Source organism: Polypterus senegalus, chromosome 12 (genome assembly GCF_016835505.1).
Source record: "Polypterus senegalus isolate Bchr_013 chromosome 12, ASM1683550v1, whole genome shotgun sequence".
Taxonomy (NCBI): domain Eukaryota; kingdom Metazoa; phylum Chordata; class Cladistia; order Polypteriformes; family Polypteridae; genus Polypterus; species Polypterus senegalus.
In genome coordinates this window covers 162,122,397-162,141,128 of record NC_053165.1, presented here as the reverse complement: position 1 = coordinate 162,141,128, position 18,732 = coordinate 162,122,397, and the positions used below count along the sequence as shown (strand labels likewise).

At 42.4% G+C, this 18,732-nt stretch overlaps 1 protein-coding gene across 1 annotated transcript in view; it reads left to right on the top strand.

Annotated features, from left to right (window-relative positions):
- Nucleotides 1–11,669: 11,669 nt before the first annotated feature.
- Nucleotides 11,670–18,732, top strand: part of iglon5 (IgLON family member 5) — a 387,846-nt gene continuing 380,783 nt past the window's right edge. Inside the window, exon 1 of the mRNA XM_039770576.1 lies at nt 11,670–12,245. Coding sequence (XP_039626510.1) covers nt 12,185–12,245 — 61 coding nt within the window. The 5' untranslated portion in view covers nt 11,670–12,184. The remainder of the gene's footprint in view (nt 12,246–18,732) is intronic.

Here is an 18,732-nt window from a genome sequence, read left to right as displayed (position 1 = left end):
AAGTGCTAAGGTACAGGGATCCAAAGGCATAGGGGCGCCCTCTGGCAGTGACCACGGGCCCCTACAGGGTGGAGCTTCAAAGCTCTGTACCCGTGGCCCCAAAAGGTACCAGGGCGGTCGCCCCCACATGGTCTGGGAAAGGTGCAAACCCTCCTCTGGTCCTCCTGGGCATCCCGGCTGGGTCGCCCCCCCAGCCATCTCCAACAACAGATATGAATGGCACTATAAAATGCTAAATAGTTATATAGACATGAAAGGCGTTATAAAATAGGAGATAGATATGAAGGGCACTGTAGCTATCGCAAAATATATACATGTGTGTGAGTGTGTGTGTATGTATATGTATGTATGTATGTGTGTGTGTGTGTGTGTATATATATATATATATATAATGTGTATAATATGTGTATATATTGTGGAGCCGACCCGAACACAGACAGGCGGACACCACAATACCACCACACGTTTATTCACAGATAATATTTACAATAATTGGTCACTAAGACCCAGTCACGTGCACAATACCCCAAAACTCAGTCCTGGCCACAATGCCTCTCTTCGGGCTACCTCCACAGCTCTCCTGAGCTTCGTCCTTCCACCTCCTGACTACAGCCTTGAATGAAGGGAGACGGCCCCTTTAATACAGGACCCGGATGAGCTCCAGGTGTTCTCGGCATTCCTCCTCTAGCCACGCTCCAGCGTGGTGGAAGTGGCGGCTGTCCTCCCGGCAGCTCTCCGGGCGCCGTCTTAATTCTTCCCCCCAGCACTTCCTGGTGTGGCGGAAGTGCTGGGGTAACAGTTCCCCAAGGCATTGGGGCGCCTCCTGGCGGTGACCACGGGCCCCTACAGGGTGGAGCTTCCATGCCTTGTACCCGTGGCCCCCAGAGCAACCAGGAAGGCGACCCCCACGTGATCCAGGGTGGGCGCAGACCCACATCCGGTCCCTCATGGCGTCCCGTCCAGGTCATGGCCCCTGGCATCCCTGACAATATATATATGTGTGTGTGTGTGTGTGTAAATAGGACACTTGAGTTTGTAGATATTTTTATTTATTTTATTTATTTTTGATCTTAATGTATTTGTACATAAGTTTACAAAGTTGGTCTGAATGGAAGGGCGCTGTGGTCACATGATAAGGTTCATTGGTGGAGTGGAAATGCACATAGTGACACACTTAATGGACGCTGAGCCATAGAAAGGTGTTTGTTTTAATAAGATAGACATGAGTGCAGTATCATAGAGACTGTAATAAAGACTCCTGAATTTCTGATCGGAAGGCGCACACGGTATGTTTTATTTTTGTTATCCCTACACCTGTGTAACTCATCTATTGTTTAATTTACTAGCTTTATTTTATTTTAGTTTTTCATGGTGTTTGAGAGCTATAAAAAAAGAGAGCAAATAAATACTCTTCAAACATCAGTCGGAGCGTGGTCTCATCTGTACCAGGAGAAAACTTTCAGGAGCAGCTACAGGCACTATAAAAGTATAGATAAATACATATATGGATATCAAAAGTATTATACAATGGTAGACATGAAAGACACTATGAAATGATAGATAAATAGGTATATAGACATGAAAGGTGTTATAAAATAGGAGATAGATAAGAGCATAATAAAAGTATATATGGGTAGATAGATAAGAAAGGCACTATAAAATGTTAGATAAATAGGCATGAAAGGTATTATAAAAGGGTAGGTAGGATCTATAAAATGATAGATAAATAGGTATATACAGTAGATATGAAAGGTATTATAAAGTGTTAGATATGAAGGGCCCTGTAAAATGATAGATAAATAGGTATGTAGATATGAAAGATATAAAGTTTTACATAGGTATGAAAAAAGCTATAAAATGAGAGATAAGTGGATAGACCGATATGAAAGGCACTATAAAATAACCGATAAATGGGTAGATGCATAGATACCATGAAAGGCATTGTGACATGGTGGCTTGATCCTGTAGCTCTCACACTAGTCCTTTTATTGTATTTTTTGTATTTGCTGAATGTGCGCACAAAGCTGTGCAAGCTTGTAGTTAACTGGAGCTTAGGAAAATATTATTAATGATGTTCACCCAAGTGATTTTACAGTTAATGCAAAAATCATTAGGTAATTTATTTCTAATGAATTGCTGGTTTTAGTCTTTTTTCTTATATGCAGGACATGGGGGTATATCAGGTGAGGACACACAAGTTGTGCTGTTGTCCATAAAGCTGCCTGAATCAGCATGTCAGGATCAATTTACATTCATCATCAACAAATGTCACACTTGCCTGTTTATTACATTCTAAAATAATATGAACATGCCAACCCCCTCCAATCCACCAAATCCGCCCCCCAAAAAAGGCCTTGGCATCTCCATTAAGAGCTCTAAACCCTGCCAGTGTTTTAAATTATATCTCAAGAGCATTGCAGTTTTGAGCGGCACACTCTGCATTTGGTCCTCAGGAGGGCACTTTATAAAATTCTGCTATACAAATGGCAAATAGTGACCTGGCTGCTTGTCAAGAAAATCCACCCAGACACGTCTTGTGTATGAATGAGCGGCTGAGAGTGTTTTCTTTTCTTTTCCTTTCTTGTATTCTATGATAATCTGAGAGAAGAAGAAAACGGCAACTTGATTGCTGAAATAAATGGCAGCATTATCTTGTACTCAACCAGTTGGGTGCCCCAGAGTTAATATGCAGCACTGAAAATGAGTTTTCCCTGCGTCTGCTTGGGTTTTCCTTTGGGTGTCCTGGTTTTCCTCAAGACATACATGACATTTTAACTGTGGATCTCAAACTGGTGCCACGTCAGTGCAGGTGTGTGCGAGTGGGCCGTGTGGTAGAATTCCTTGCTGTCCAGCGGCTTTTTACTTGTCCTCTACATCTCTGAATTGAGTTAAATGGATTTTACAATGTTGTATCGTATCATGTCATGTCATGTGATGTCATGCCATGGTATTAAATGCCAGGTTCTGTTTAGGTCAAATTTATTTGTGTCATGTTATGATCATGCTGTGTCATTATATTATGTCATTATGTTATTTTAGATTAAGTTATGTTATGGCATTTAACTTCACATCATATTATATCATTATCATTGTATGTCATGTTAATTGTGTGCCAGATTTTGTTGTCGTGTTAATGGTATGCTATGTCATTATATCATGTTATGTCATGTCAGTGTTACACTGTGTTGATATATCATGTTGTCTTGTTGTTGTTATTATATGACGTGGTAATTGAATGTCAAATTTTGTTATGTTATATCAGTCAGTCAGTCAGTCATTTTCCAACCCGCTATATTCTAACACTGGGTCATTGGGGTTTGCTGGAGCCAGTCCCAGACAGCACAGGGCACAAGGCAGGAACAGACTCCGGGCAGGGTGCCAGCCCACCGCCGGGCACACACACACTAGAGATTGTGGGAGAAAACCCACGCAGACACGGGGAGAACATGCAAACTCCATGCAGGGAGGACCCGGGAAGTGAACCCAGGTCTCCTTACTGCGAGGCAGCAACACTACCACTACGCCACTGTCATATTATGTCTTGTCATATTATATTACATGATGTTATTAATGCTATGTCATGCAACATCATACCATGCTATACTGTTTTATATCATGGTAATTTTGTTGTTACTTCACGTCATGTTAATGCTATATCATGTTGTGCCATTGTATTATATAATACTGTATCATAGTAATGCTACATCTTGTCATGTTTTGTTATGTCATGTCACATTATATTACATTATTCTGTTATCCCAGTGAAAGTCATGTTATATATTATTCTATGTCATGTTAATTGTGTGTTAGTCTTTGGTGCGTTACATGCTGAGTCATTATATTATGTCATGTCACGTCATGCTATGCTAGGCTATTTCATGTCAATGTTATGTTATGCCAGTCTGTGTTGTCATGTTGTGTTAAGTCATCTTATTATTGTATGTTATGTTAATTGTATGTCATGTTAGTGTTATGTTATACCAGACTCTGTTGTTTTGTTATGTCATGTCATGATATGCCACGTCAGGTCCTATTTTATGTTACATTATGCTATGTTATGCCACGTTATGTTAGTGTATGTCATGCTGTGTTGTAATGTTCTGTTTTGTAATTTCTTGCTATCTTGTTATTTTATGTTAATGTCCTGTCATGTAACATGAGTTGAGATTTGAAGGTCCTCACTACCTTTTTTTCTCCTCCAAAGTCCCCTAACTGGCCTGGTATGATGAAGTGTGACTGTGTCCGCCATTGTGTCCTCTGATGGTCTGCCATCCTGTCCAAGGCTCGCCCTTTCCCAGTACCCTGTGCTGATGGGACGCTCCCTGCCCACTTGTGATCCTACAATGGGGGCTAACATTATAAAAATGGAATTTCATTGTTTCATTGATGGATGGAATTATGGACTTCCTTTTTTATTCAATTGTTGATATTTTCTTCTACTGCTTATTATGATTATTATGATTATTGTTTTTTAATTGTATCTCCTTGTACTCTGAATCATGTTGGCCCAGTGGTTTATTACTGCAGGCACACACCTTTAAGGATCTCTGTTCTGTTTGTAAAGTGCTCCCCATGTCTGTTGTGTGTTTTCCCATTTTCTCATTCCAAATCCCTTAGATGTGTGTTTTTGACTAACTGGTCCCGTACAATTAAATGTGGGTGTGTCGTCGTGTCCTAGTTTCCCATCCAAGGCTAGTTTAGGAAATTAATGGATAAAATGTTGTGAAAATTGATGGATGGGTGCAACCTAAAAACATTCACCTTCTTTTTCTCCTTTGGAGTACGGCAAAGGTGAACATAAGCTTCACACAGATTTCCAAGAATTTGGATCCACTTGACTGAGATCAATACATTTTCTGTGAGTAATGATTCCTCCTTCCTCACTCTGCATTCGCCAAGGCTGGATGGGCATGATATTAGGACTGAGTGTGCCAGGTATTAGACTCCAAGTGACAAGTGACGCCGGCAGTCTGGGACCCCCAGTCGGCAGCTCTGTACTGCCAGTCGGCAGCTCCGTTTCCTTCATCTGACCCTCTAATGTTGGTAATTGCTCTGTAAAGCACTTTGAGATAGCTCTTGGCATGATGAGCTCCGTATAAAATAAAGATTGATTGATGGAGATTGATTGATTCAGTGATATGCAAGCATCACACAGCTCTTAACCTGCTTCTGAAAGGTTAAAAGCATGGCGTAAAAAAACGGCGAGTAATTAATACTGTGATACGTTCACACTTGAAGGACGCAATGAGACTTGACGGGAGTTTAGCGGGGGAGCTGAAGGGCCATGGCACCAACCTGGCTGGTCTGTAGCCCGAGTGCTGCCAACTCCGTCATCCACTGGGCTGAAGATGAAGCTGTGGATGAGGCCCAGGATTATGTGACTGCTCATGACAAAGAAGTCAAAGGAAGTTACACCTGACTTGGTAAATCAGTGAGCATGGGTGGCTCATTTGTCGGGTTTTCATGTTTTCCCCATGTTCATCTAAATGGCTGTCAGATACCCCAGCAGCATTACATTCAGAGTGTGAGTGTCAGAATGTGGAGTCTGTGGGACTGGCAGCATTAAGGAGTGGCCCAGTAGACCTTTGTGGAAAAGAGACATCCAGTCCAAGATTGGTTCCTACCAAGGGGCTCAGTTTTTTATGTTCACCCCATGTTCATGTGAATATACTGTATGCTGTCAGATGGTCTAGCAGCACTAAAAAGTGACTGGTGTATAACACTGTGATGGACTGGCGTCCAGTCCAGGGTTGGGTCCTGCATTTAGCTTCTTAAGCATGATCTTCTTTTGTTGACTGGCCACAATAATAAGTAGGAGAGTTTGAATAAATGTTTACTCTATTGGATTGGTTATGTTTCTGTCTTAAGCACAGTGTTGATGTTCATGAAAGGCCATATATCCTGACGGGGATGAATGGATCCCCTTTGCCTGGCCAGGAGGTACTTATGGTTGAACATCATCCAGTCAGGATGGTCCCATTCACTTTCCCGGTCAAGAGGTTGAAATTATCGAATGGAGAGGGCAATGTGATACCGCAGTCCAATGAGTGGCAATATCAGTCTGGCATAGCTCACACTACTAGGGAGCAGTAGTTCTGGAAGGCAGCCCTGGTGCTAACCTTAGAGGCCCTTAGAGTGTGCCATTGGGAATAAACTCCTCTGTTAGGTAAAAGTTCCTCCTGACATAAAAGTGCAATATAGTGGCACCAGAAGTGGCCTGCCTGGCTCTGGCATAAAGGAAGCTGTTCTGCCTCCTCAAGGTGAGTCAGAGGCAGGAGTGGAGAAGAACAAAGCTCAGCTGGAGGAAGAGGAAGAGAGAGGATAGTAGGGTGGATTGTCCAGGAGAAGATGACAATCTTGAAAAAAGGGATTTTGTTAAATAAAGACATATTTATTTGAACCCAGGACTTGTCCAGTTTGGGGCTCTGAGGCACCCCTAGTGGCCACAGCATGCTGCCATGTCTCGAATATGTAAAAGTGGCATATTCTGTTGACATGGCATCCAGTCTACGGCTGGTCCGTGAATTTTCTTGTCCTCCTTCTGTTTATGTAAACCACTTGTGTGGTCAGGTCAAGTGTCACCATGAAAAAGTGGAAGTGTAGGAGCATCTGGATAACTGTCTGCTCTGATGGACTGTCAGCCAGTCTAGGGCTGACCGCAGTGTTGAACATGTGCTGTGATGGACTGCCATTCAGTCCAGTGGCGGCTTCTGTCCTGACCTCAGTTTTCATGTCCTCTGTGTGCTTATATCAACACATATAGCCAGGTACACATGCAGCATTGTAAAGCAGCCTAGTGTGAATTTCTATAAGTTTGTACTTTAATGGCGTGGCAGCCAGTCCAGCACCAGCACTGAGCACAGTTTATGTTCTCCTCGTGTTTATGTAAACCCATTTTGGCCAGGTTAAGTGTCAGCAGTAAAAAGTGACAGAACAGCAAGTACTTAAACCTGTGAACTGGTGTTTACTCCTTGGCTGATTCCTGACTTCTCCTTGTTGTCAGGTCAACTGGCACCATTAAAACCTTTTTTTTACTCTAATGGATGGGCATTCAGACCAGGGTTAGTGTCTGTGCTGAGTACCATTTTCATGTTCAACTTGTGTTTGTCTAAGCGCATGTTGTCAGGTCAACTGGCAGCCTTAAAACAGAGATCCAGTCTGAGTGTATGTTAAAATATGGGCTGTGATGTTCAGTCTAAGGGAGACTCTTAACTTGAGCTCACTTTTTCATGTAACACATGCTCTCATGTCAACTGGCAGCACTAAAACAGAGACCCGATATAAATGTGGCTAGAAATCTGTTCAGCGAGAGACTGCCATTCAGGCCAGTGGTGGTTTCTGCCCTGAGCTCAGTTTTCATGTTCTCCTTATTCTCATCAGAACAAGTACTGTCAAATCAAATGTCAGCATTAAAAACACAGATCCAGTCTGAGTGTATGTTAAAACATGTGCTGTGATGAACTGGTGTTCAGTCTAAGGGTGACTCCTGAGTTGAGCTCAGTTTTCATGTTCTCCTTGTGTTCATGTAACACATGTAATGGTGGAAATCTATAGAAATGTACACTTGAATGGACTTTGAGACAGTCTAGGTTGGCTACTGCTACATGCTCAGTTTTCATCTTCTCCTCGTGTTAATCTAACGCATGTATCAGGTTGACTGTCAGCTTTAAAAAGTGGTGACAATACTAATGACCTGGCATTCAGTATTAGGCTGGTTCCTTTCTTTTCCTCATTGACTGGCAGCATTAAAACATTGTGCCATACGAGTGTTTACTAGACTGTCATCCAGTCCAAGGTGCATTTCTGTGTTGAGCTCAGTTTCATCAGGTCGATTCACAGAATTAACCAGTGGCCCAGTATGAATGTATGGAAAAGCATGTGCTGTGATGGACTGGTATTCAGTCCAGGGGTTATTTCTGTCCTCAGTGCAGTTTTCATGTTCTCCTCCTGTTCATCTAAACACATGAAGTCAGGACAACTGGCTGCAATATAAAAAGGGACCCAGTGTGAGTTTGACTTGAAGCCTGAGCAGCAAGAGACTGGCATCCAGTCAAGGGTTGGTGCCTGCCATGAGCCCAATGCTGATGGGCATCCATTCTCCATAATCCCTGCTAGAAAAAGAAAATCCAGACAATGGCTGTGTATTCTGAATGGGCCATTCATTTTATTATGCATTCCTCCTCTTCTCTGTACCCATGACAATAAACTGGAACTTGAATTTTCTAGGGTGATACATTTTAAATTAAAGACTGCATTTAAAGAAAAAAAGACACAAATTCAGAATTACACATGCCAGTTGCAATCTTACAGAAAAGCAGAGACTTCATGTGACGGTCATTTCCATTACTTGCTGTATTTGCTTGGAGCTCAATGTCCAGGAGGCAGGTTTGTTCAAAGAGTGGACCTTCATCTTAAGACGTAATCCATAGGGAGGACAACCTTGAAATTACAAAAAAAAAAAAAAAAACAAGCAGAAAGTTCCATAGATTGGAAAGTGCAAGGAAATCGATCTCCAAATACTGCAGATTGAAATCTGGAATGACCACGACATCCTTCTGTAAAGTCGAATGACACAGCTGATGCCTGCCCATTCCATACAGCCTAATGCATGACAGCAGCGTCCAAAGGCAAATGTCTGTTGCTAACTGGATTACTTCCAGAACTTGGGAAACCCAAGTCCAACAACTGGAGTCTTTGAACTTTGGGAATCAGAGTATTTTATTCAAGACATAACTGAAGCCTCTGTGTCTGTAGGGCTAATATAGTGCCATCTGTCCATCACTTTATCCAATTCAGAGTCACAAGAGCTGGAGCGTATCCATGCAGCACTGGGCACAAGGCAGGAACCAACCTTGGAGTGGGTGACAGCCCATTGCACGCCCACTCACTCACACAAGGACAATCAGCATCATCATTCAGCTTGATCTGGATGTCTGCGTTTATGTGGGACACATGGTCTGGGGTTCAAACACTACACTCCGGAGTATTCAATCATATTATCAATCAATATATTTATTGTGGAACAGAGTGACTTGCAGATTCCCAAAAATAGTTGGGTGTGCCAGCCTGACCACCCTATTTAATTGCAAGGCAACAAAAAAAAAAAAAACAACAAACTTAATGAAGAAATAAATGGGCACTCCGGGGCACAGTATCACAAAATAAATGATTAGCCAATCCGGCTCTGTATCAATCGGTCTGACTGGAGAGCTTCATTCTGTCAAAGACTCGGGTTACAAGTGAGACGTCTCCTCCCTGGGGTGGCTGTTTTTATAGGTTCCGGACCGGAAGAGGCGGGACCTTTTGGTGCAGAGGGGGCGTGGTTAGTCAACCTCCTGGGGTGTCTTCTCTCATCTGAGGAGAGAGGAGAGGAGACAGTTAGAGACAGCGCCCCCTCTCATCCCTGGGTGGTATTGCATACCTGATCAGGTGGTCCTCAGAGGCATATGTGTGACATTAGGTTTCATATTTCAGGTGTTTTCAAGCCCTGCTAAGGCTGCAGTTTTTGCCCCAACCAATTTCTTCTTTTAATTTCTCTATTAATCAAAGAAGCAGTCATTTCCCAGTTTATATGTTTTATTGTGTTACTCCAGAAATTACACCCTGGTGATGCTGAAAGATTACCGGGTGAAGCGAGCGTTTAGTGAATGAATTCAGTTTTACTGTCTTAATCCTTTTTTTTTTTCACTTTGACAATATTCAGATTATTTAAGCCACTTTTTGCTTATTTAGTAAGCACACAGGTGGTCAACACTGAAGTAGCTGCTCCACTGAACTTCAATATTCATGTAGAATTAAGGGAGCAAATGCCACAGAAAAAAGGAAATTAAACGTAAATGACAAAACAGAGTTAAGCATTGAAAGCTGTGCTAATAGAAATTTCTAATTTGTTATAAACCTCACACCACTGTACTTTTCTGAAGGCAAAATAAGAGAAAGAAAAAAGATCAGCTAATTAAACAATGACTAATTAAAAGTTAAAAGTGAAATTGTTTTGGGGGGCCCCCACTGTCATATAGCACCTTTTACATCTCTTGTTCATCCTCATACAGCACCTCCAGATCTAATATTACACTTTATTTATATATGAATTATAAAGTGAATCTCTTACCAGTTTGTGTATGGGTTATATAGTGTCTTAAATACAGCATTATAAAGGTTATTTTCTTATTGATCTATCATATAGCGATTTCACATTTATCTTTGTACCTTATATAGTGCCTTCATGTCTAATACAGCACTGTTTTTTTTTTAATCTATATATGAATTAGAAATTTAACTTGTCGCTCTTTGTATGTTTCACATACAGTGTCTTTCACATTATCTGAATGCCATATGTATTATATATCTCTGTATATACACTGTAAAATTATCAATCTTTCTATGTATCATGTGGTGACTTTTCATATTTATCTGTATACTCCATATGGTGCTTTCATGTCCAGTACAGAATTTTCTTATTTATATATCAATTACACACACTGATAAGAAATTCACTTTGTATCAGGTAGCACATTTCACACCTCTGTCTGTATACAAATATTGCACATTCATATCTAATGCAGATTTTTATCTATATATGAATTATAAAGCTGATTTCCTATCATTGGATATATCTGTAATAAAGTGCCTTTAACGTTATCTGTATACCTCATATAGCGCCTACAGGATATTCTTACCTGTATATGAATTGCAAAGGTAATTTCTATCAATATATGCATCTTTTCTATGGCACCTTTCACCTCGATCTATATACCTCATACAGCAGCACGTTTTATTTATATATAAATAATAAAGTCGATTTATCATCAATCAATAATCTATCATACAGCGCCTTTCACATTATCTGTATGCCTCACACAGTGCTTTCGTATCCAATACTGCATTTTCTTATCTATTTTTAAATTATAAACTTTTTTTGCAATCCCACTGTAGCTATCATATAGCGCCTTTCACGTCTACCTACATCCCTGATATAGCGCCTTCTCATCTCGCTGTCTACTGTAGTGCCTTTTCTATCTTATTTATATACCCTTGTGTGTGTTTTGCTATGAAAGCTAAAAAAAATTAAACGGCGACTACAAATGATTCTAATTTATTTTCCAACATTTGTATTTTCGAGGAGAGAAATGCATTCAAGCCGCAGTCAAGCGTTCCCATAGGCGGACAAGACTCGGTTTAATAAGGTTAACGGCGGCATTGTTACGTTGTTTTTGCTCTAATTCCAAGCACGTTAAGTGGCGGGGGCTTCCATTAACACCGTACTGCCTGCTTGTAGAAGCGAAAGAAATCCAACGGCAGAGCAATCCGTTGCAGCACATTTATACCAAATCCGCATCCCTACACAATGCATCCCACTACCGGTACACCGACCCCCTCCCCAAAAAGACACCCCCGTGTCCTTTTCCTTCGTGTAGCCACAGCAAGCAACAGTCCCTTCAGAGCCCGATACTGCAGCAACACTACTGTACGATAAATCAAATTGAATTAATACAGCAGCATTCTCGCCTCCAGTCCACCCCTCCCCCCACGCCATTGGCAGGTTCGTTTTTCTCGGCCCGCCTCCTTGGGGCTCATAGGGGAGAATTCGTTCACGCCGCTTAACTCCTTGGGGCCGCTGATTGGCTGTCACGCCACTCCGGAGCTGTCTGTCACATCATCTTGCGTGTTGCTCCGCTTTTCATTTGTAATGGCATGGCAATGCACTGCTGGAAGCGGACGGAATACTAAGAAATATTTTGGCTACAGCTTACAGCATCAGTGAGGTGCTTTCCATCTCGACTGCTACTCATAAATTAAAAAAATAACAAAACGTTTCTATTCAAGGAGGAGGAAAAAATTTAGCACACAATATTTTACTGCCATAAATCAGTGTTTGCTGTTTTTAAATCCTCTGCGTGTAAAAAAAGCTGCAGAGCGATTATAACTTTGCTGTTGTGTATGACTGTTCAGCAATATTTGAGGCGTCTAGAAGATCCAGAGATTTGATTTTATATGATTTTTTTGTTTTTCTTCTTGCTCCGCTAGAGAGCCGCGGCTTCTTCATTTGTTTATGTTCAAGAATATTAAAGACTGGACGACACCTCTCGTTGAACTGTATTGTATACACGTAGCGGGGAAAGATTGAGTGAGAAAAACAAATTGAAAAAAAGAATTGAAAACGGCCGAGAACCTGGAAGATAGAATGAGTTACAGTGCGCTGCGCAACGTGCTTTGGGGATTTGTGATAGCGGTCTTTACGAAAGGTAAGAGCACGACTTCTTATTTCTGCTTATTTATGAGAGCTGTGCTTTCCGCGGGTAGCGCTGGAGTTGAATACTAATACCGGGCTATTAGCAGCGTGTGGATTTGGAAAAGCTTCTGCCTCGACGCTTTGGGTGATTCATTTTGCTGGAGATGTGTTTCTCATCGGGCTGTTACTGGTACTTATTTGTTGACGCTGCATTGCACGCACATTCTATGTGAACAGGTCTGCAAATCTGACTATCGGTATTAACCGGGGCAGAGAGTATCATGACGCGCGGCTTGTGACTTTCCTCCTGAATGTCGTTGATCTCCCGTGTTTGGGTAGAGCTTTGTGCCCGAGGCGAAACTGGATCGCCTCACTGGGATAACTGCAGAAGCTATAGGATGCGCGATTTTCATGGTTCAGCTGTCTTTCAGGACCGTCTTCTTCTTCGTGGAGGGGGGGGGGGGTGATCATGTAAAGCATTAATGTTCGGTATCTGGGTCTTCCAGCGCGATTGATGTCAAAGCGCCCACTCGTGTGGGACGCTCATCCGACCCTTTTATCATTGCGCGTTCAAATCCTGTTAAATACATCCGACGAAACGCTTACACTTTCATTAGCTCGCTCCGGTCCGCGCTGTTCCGTACAGTTAGATAACCCGTTGACGACGCTCGCTCGTGCATTTCTCGTCTGCTGCGGCGCTGTCTCCAAGTTCGACTATTTTTCAAAGCATCGAAAGTGTTACGACTCCGATTATGCCTTTTTACATGTGCATTAATCTAAAAAAAAAAAATCAAAACTGCGCAGTCGCGGGTGTTATGTATGCACAGGGCAGGTTGTTCATTCTTGTCACAGATCTCTCACCGCACTGATGAAGGTTTCACATTTTGCAAGAATTAGTCGTGTTATTTTTCAAAGACGCTTTGACAAGTGACGGCTAAAAAGTTGAGATCTCTTGCCATTCAGTTGACGTACTTGTAATGCAAAATGTGGGGTTACTTTTATTCTGAAACTGAGGCGATATTTATCTGGATCTATTTCCCCCTGTATTGTCTAATACAAGCCTAAACAAGCGCGGGGGGGGGGATAAAAAAAAGACCATAAGGTTTATAAATGGAGTAGCAGGGATGATACCCAAGTCGTTTATTAATGATATGAGAATTCAGCTCTACAGTAATCCAGGAACTCGGAAAAGTAAATGATCGGTGGCCAAAAGGTGACGCGCATGACGCGCGCAGGTGGGTGCACCGCACAATTCTGCACAAACCGTCGTACTGTGTGGGAGACAAAATGACCCCACCACGTTCGCCTGGAAATTGCGCCTCTGTTTCGTACCCCGTCTACAAACGTTTTGCGCAGTTTAACGATGCTTGAACCGTACGTTCCACTTCCCACTTGGGGTATTTCCGGTGGTGTCTACAGTGTACAGGTTGTCCTCGTTTACCCCTCTGGCTACCACCTGCCAGCGTGATTAGTGATTTATAATTGGTCCGTCGTGAGTGAGTGAGCCTTAATTGCGAAAATCCGGCGTCCCGCACAAGGTGGGGTTCCTGACATTCGCTTATTGCTCCTATGAACTATAATACATAAAACAATTTGGGAAAACGGATGGTGGTTGGAATACATGGGTAGATGATGCTCGTGATGTCAGTGTGTAAAGGTTCTATGTGGATTACTTTTGAGGGCACCACTCTGAAATACCACTTTGGCACCTTATTTTTTTAAGAATGTGGGATACATGGATGGACGTTTATCGAGGTGCAGACTGTCGAGTTTGCTGATCTCTTTGAGCTCGTGTGAATTTCTATCTGTTTTTCGGATTTCATAATCCCCACACAACCACCACTTCTAAAATATCACGGTCTATCATACATTCTGCTGGAAATTGCGCCTTTAATGGATAATAGGATAAACGGTCAAGAAAACCTGAACTGAGCCTGTGATACTGGATAGGAAGAATCCTTTAAAAATCGGGAACCCAATAATATTTTGTTCTTTATATCTGTTATCTATTCGGTTATGTATGTGGGCACGGATATACCATAAGGAATGTTCTTCTGAGGAACCGCAAATGTTTCCCCTGTGACATCACTCTGATGAGTCACTCTGGGATCTTTATTGTTAAGAGTGTGGGATACATGATGCTGGAAGTACTCTGTGAAGTTTACTGTTCTCTTAGAGGTCCTCTGGGTATTCATCTGCAGATTCCGAATTCGAAATCAACTTCGGCTCATGATCGCCTCTAAATGATATAGTCTGTGTGAGTGTACACTATCAATTAAGGTGCCAGAGTGGTTCTTCAGAGGGATGCCATATAGGGTGGCCTTGTTTGGTTCCATGAAGAGCCATCCACGCGAAAGTTCTAGAAAGAAACTTTAATTATTTAGATCTAAGTTCAATAAAATCGTTAATATATTTGTCAAATATTGCTGGACTCCTGTTTTTTTTTTTTCATGTGTCGTATTCTCCAGATGGCCCACCATACATTAAAAAGTTCTGTTTTTTTCATTTTCAAAAGCCAAAGACTAAACTTCATACTGCACAGAACCTTTCATATAATGAAATGGTCCTTTGTCGAGCAAAGGGGTCTACAAGGAGTAGCCAGTAAAGGTAGGGCCGGATTAAGATCTTTAGAGGCCCGAAGCACACAAAGGATGTTGGCGCCCCCATATACACGAGCTACACTCACTGTCAGTGGACGACTGAATGGGAGGTTCGACATGACCAAGGCAAGAACGAACACGTGAGCTTCGGTGGCCCGTGTGGTACTTAACAATTATAATTTTGTTGTATTCATTTGTTATTATTATTATTATTATTATTATGTATTTTTAATTTAATGTGGGTGTCCCTTTTTGTAGAAGTTGGCTCCGCTGCACCAGTTTTGCACCATATAGGTAAATTCGGCAATGACAACTTTCAGTGGTGAGCCCCAACCGCTTCACTTGATGACCTAAGCATGTGCATGTTTTGCTTAATGATTAATCCAGCCTTATAGTAAAGTCCATTAAGAGGGTTGGTGCGGCCTCCCGCCCGGTGGAGGGTTCGTTCACTGCCCTGATCCCTGCATAACAGGCTGTGCGATTTAGCACTGGTACCTCGAATTTTGGAAAAGAACGGACTATTGCTATTTATTTATTAGTATCTTTCAACTCGTGTGTCCGTTTTTCGTCTCAGATTTATCTCCCTAGGTGTTGCGTCGCGGGAGTTTCAGCAGCAAATACACCAAAGAGAGCGCAATACAAATACCCATAGGATTAGGAAAAAATCCGATTTAATCCCAAATACACCGTGGTTCCCTCAGGATGTTAATCTAAGCACAGCAGTGGATTGCACACTCCCGAAAATCGGATTTACGAAATGAAAAGTTTTCGCGTGCTCATCAGCAGAGTTAAGCAATCTATATTTTACAATCATATTGCGTACACCCGTGACGACCACCGCCCGCACACCTCACCTAGCACACAGGCACACATTCCGAGTCTGCTGAATTAAAAACGCTTCCGGCGCCGACTACTTTCCGCAGGTGAAAATGCACGGCTGGCTCACAGTCGTCCTATAACGTAGCATCTAACGCGGTAATATGTCCCTGATCCACTGACAGCGCAGGAACACCGTCTCTGGTGTTGTGTAAGAATATTAGAAGAGCCCCGGGCAGAAGCAACCAGTAGCGTGGCATCTGAGGAGGGAGACTTTAGCATACTAATATCATGGTGAGAAGGGAATATGAGCGGGGCTTGAAGTCGGATGTGCTGCTGCGATCGCCCTCCGCTGCAGAATGCCCCCCACAGTCTAATAAGCCTCGTTTATTCGAAGATAATGTATAACATAAATAAATGTCTTTAACGAACCTTAATAACCCGTGGACAGGTTTGATTTACAGCTCCCCCAACCAGTGCCGCCTGTCTAATATTTTGATTATGATCAGTCTGGAACAGAACGAAACTTCACCAATGTTCCCAAAGGTCACGTTCCGGACGCACAGTCCAGTTTACTAGGATTAAATATCAAAGATTGATCTTTTCATTAAGAAATTCATTGCTCGCCGCGGGCAGGCGCCATTAGCGTGAAATCCAGAATTTCCTGCACATTTTAGTGGCAACTGAAGAACGAGTGGTGGCACTGTGGCGCATTTTGCGCAGCGGCATTACACAAGTACATTCAAATTCAATCTCCAGTAATTGCTGGGTCGTGGCAGTTCGGAGGCTATTCCAGGCACTAGTCGGCGTAAATCGGGAATCAAACCTGAAGGGGGCGCTAGTTCACAAAATCGGCACGGGCTCACGCGCACATCCGCGACTTTTGGTGATGTGAGGGGAAAACCTCACGTGCCTACAAGGAGAACTTCAAACTCCAACCACTGGGCAGGATATACCAGCCCAGCTGAGAGCTACCATGAGGAAGAAATGAAGTTCTTGGAGTTATGTAATCCAGTTGTGTCAACAAGTAAGAAATTCCACAAAATGAACTGCATCATTCAAACCTAATTCATGGGGGTGAATTCATGATTTTTCTTTTGCATTCCAACATCTTGTGTGTTGCACCCCGTCTTGCCTGAATAGGTTCTCTCCCCCTGTATCTCTGAACTGAATAAGCAGGTGATTAAAGTATATAGATATAAAATATTCATTTCAGCCAGACAGAATGTGATGATAATGCTAATAAAATAATAATAATAATAATAATAAATTACATTCGTAAAGTCTTTTCTAACATTTTCTACCACTTTTCAGCCTCCACGTGGATGATGTGACGTCAGCCATTCTTGTGTCGGTCTGTTCACCTTAGCTATTAGTGGTGAAGGGGTAAGATAGACAGTTAGCCAGTTAGAGCTGGGGGATGATTAGGGGACCAGAATGGACAAAGGCATAATGGGCAATTTAGCCAGGACACCAGGAAACACCCAACTCCTTTTGAAAAATGCCCTGTGATCATTTAGGACCACAGAGAGTCAGGACTTCAGTTTTACATCTCATCTAAAGGACAGCACCAATTTATGCAACACAGTGTCCCCATCACTGCACTGAGGCATTGGGATTCACACACACACCGAAGGGTAAGTGCCCCCTTCTGGCTTCATCAGCATTTCTTCCAGCAGCAAACCAAGTTTTTTCCTAGATGGTCTCTCACCAATGTACTGGCCAGGCCCGAATATGCTTAGCTTCAGGTCAGTTACCTGTTCTGCAGTGCAGGTGGGTTGGTTGCTAGTATTTAGACAGATAACATTTTATTTGATCCCAGGGGGAAGTCTGGCTTTTTACAGAAGCCCAATAAATATAAACACACACAATGGTCTGGACACAAACCAGAAAGACTAAAAAGAGATACAATTTTAAAAAAAGGAAAATGTCTGAATCAGAGTTTCTCCACACTTTTGCGCAGAATGATTTGTTGGCTGAAAGTCCTCAGTGTCGGTGTGTCAGAAAGAGGACTTGCAGCATTGTTCATAATGACACACAGTTTTGACTTCATTCTCACCTCCACCAGTACCTTTAGAGGGTCCTGAGTGCGTCTCATAACTGAGCCTGCCCTTTTAATGAGCTTGTTGATTAGCTGGGCCTCTCCTGAAGTGATGTGACCAGCCCAGTCCACTACACTGGCTGTCACAGAGTTGTAGAATACTGTATGTGAAGGATGTCAGTACATACATTAAAGGAATGCAGTCTCTTAAGAAGAAAGAGTCTGCTCTACCCATTCTTCTATGTGTTTCTTATAGTAACACTCTTGTCTCTGTGTACAATTTTAAGGGCTTATTGATCAATGTGAGACTTGATGATCTTGCTGTTAATAAATACATTTTTATTCTGGTTCTTTGTACTTAATAGTTCTGCAATTTGCGGGGTGATCTTGAACTGAATAACTGAGTATAAACAGAAAGTGCAGAGTGATGACAAAGTGTTGGGGTCCCAGGCGGGATAAGCCCCCGTTTATTGCTGAGTCAGAATGTATTGATAGCACACACCAGCAAAAATGCCTGCTATACTTTGGTGTCAGCCCACAAGTGCCACTTCCATCTGTCAGAAGTGAGTGAGCAGTGGGAGATGATCCCTTTATAGCAGGGGTGTGGTGGGTGTGACAGAAGGCAGGGTGAGAGGCGGAGTCCGGGGGCAGTCCTTATACATCAGTGACTTATGAATTGTTGAAGCCTGGAGCAGGAGAAGGACGTATAAAAACAGACAAGGGGTCAAAACCAGAGAAATCACAGAGAGCCATGTGACAAGCCAAAACAAAAATGATAGTATTGGTCGGTACACAAGAGCTTTGATAGACTAAGATTTAATGAGACACGATTCAAAAAGGGTTTAATCAGCAGCTCAGATAAAGGATTGTCCCAGAAGTGGAAACAAAACCAGGGTCATGACCTTCAAGAACATGCCCATGACATCTACAACTGGACCCCAAAATGATGACAAGCCTACTTGATGCTAAATGACGGTCCAAACGGCCTAAAAATAATAAATGATTCTAACAGATTGGAATATCAAAGAATGAATGCCAAAAAT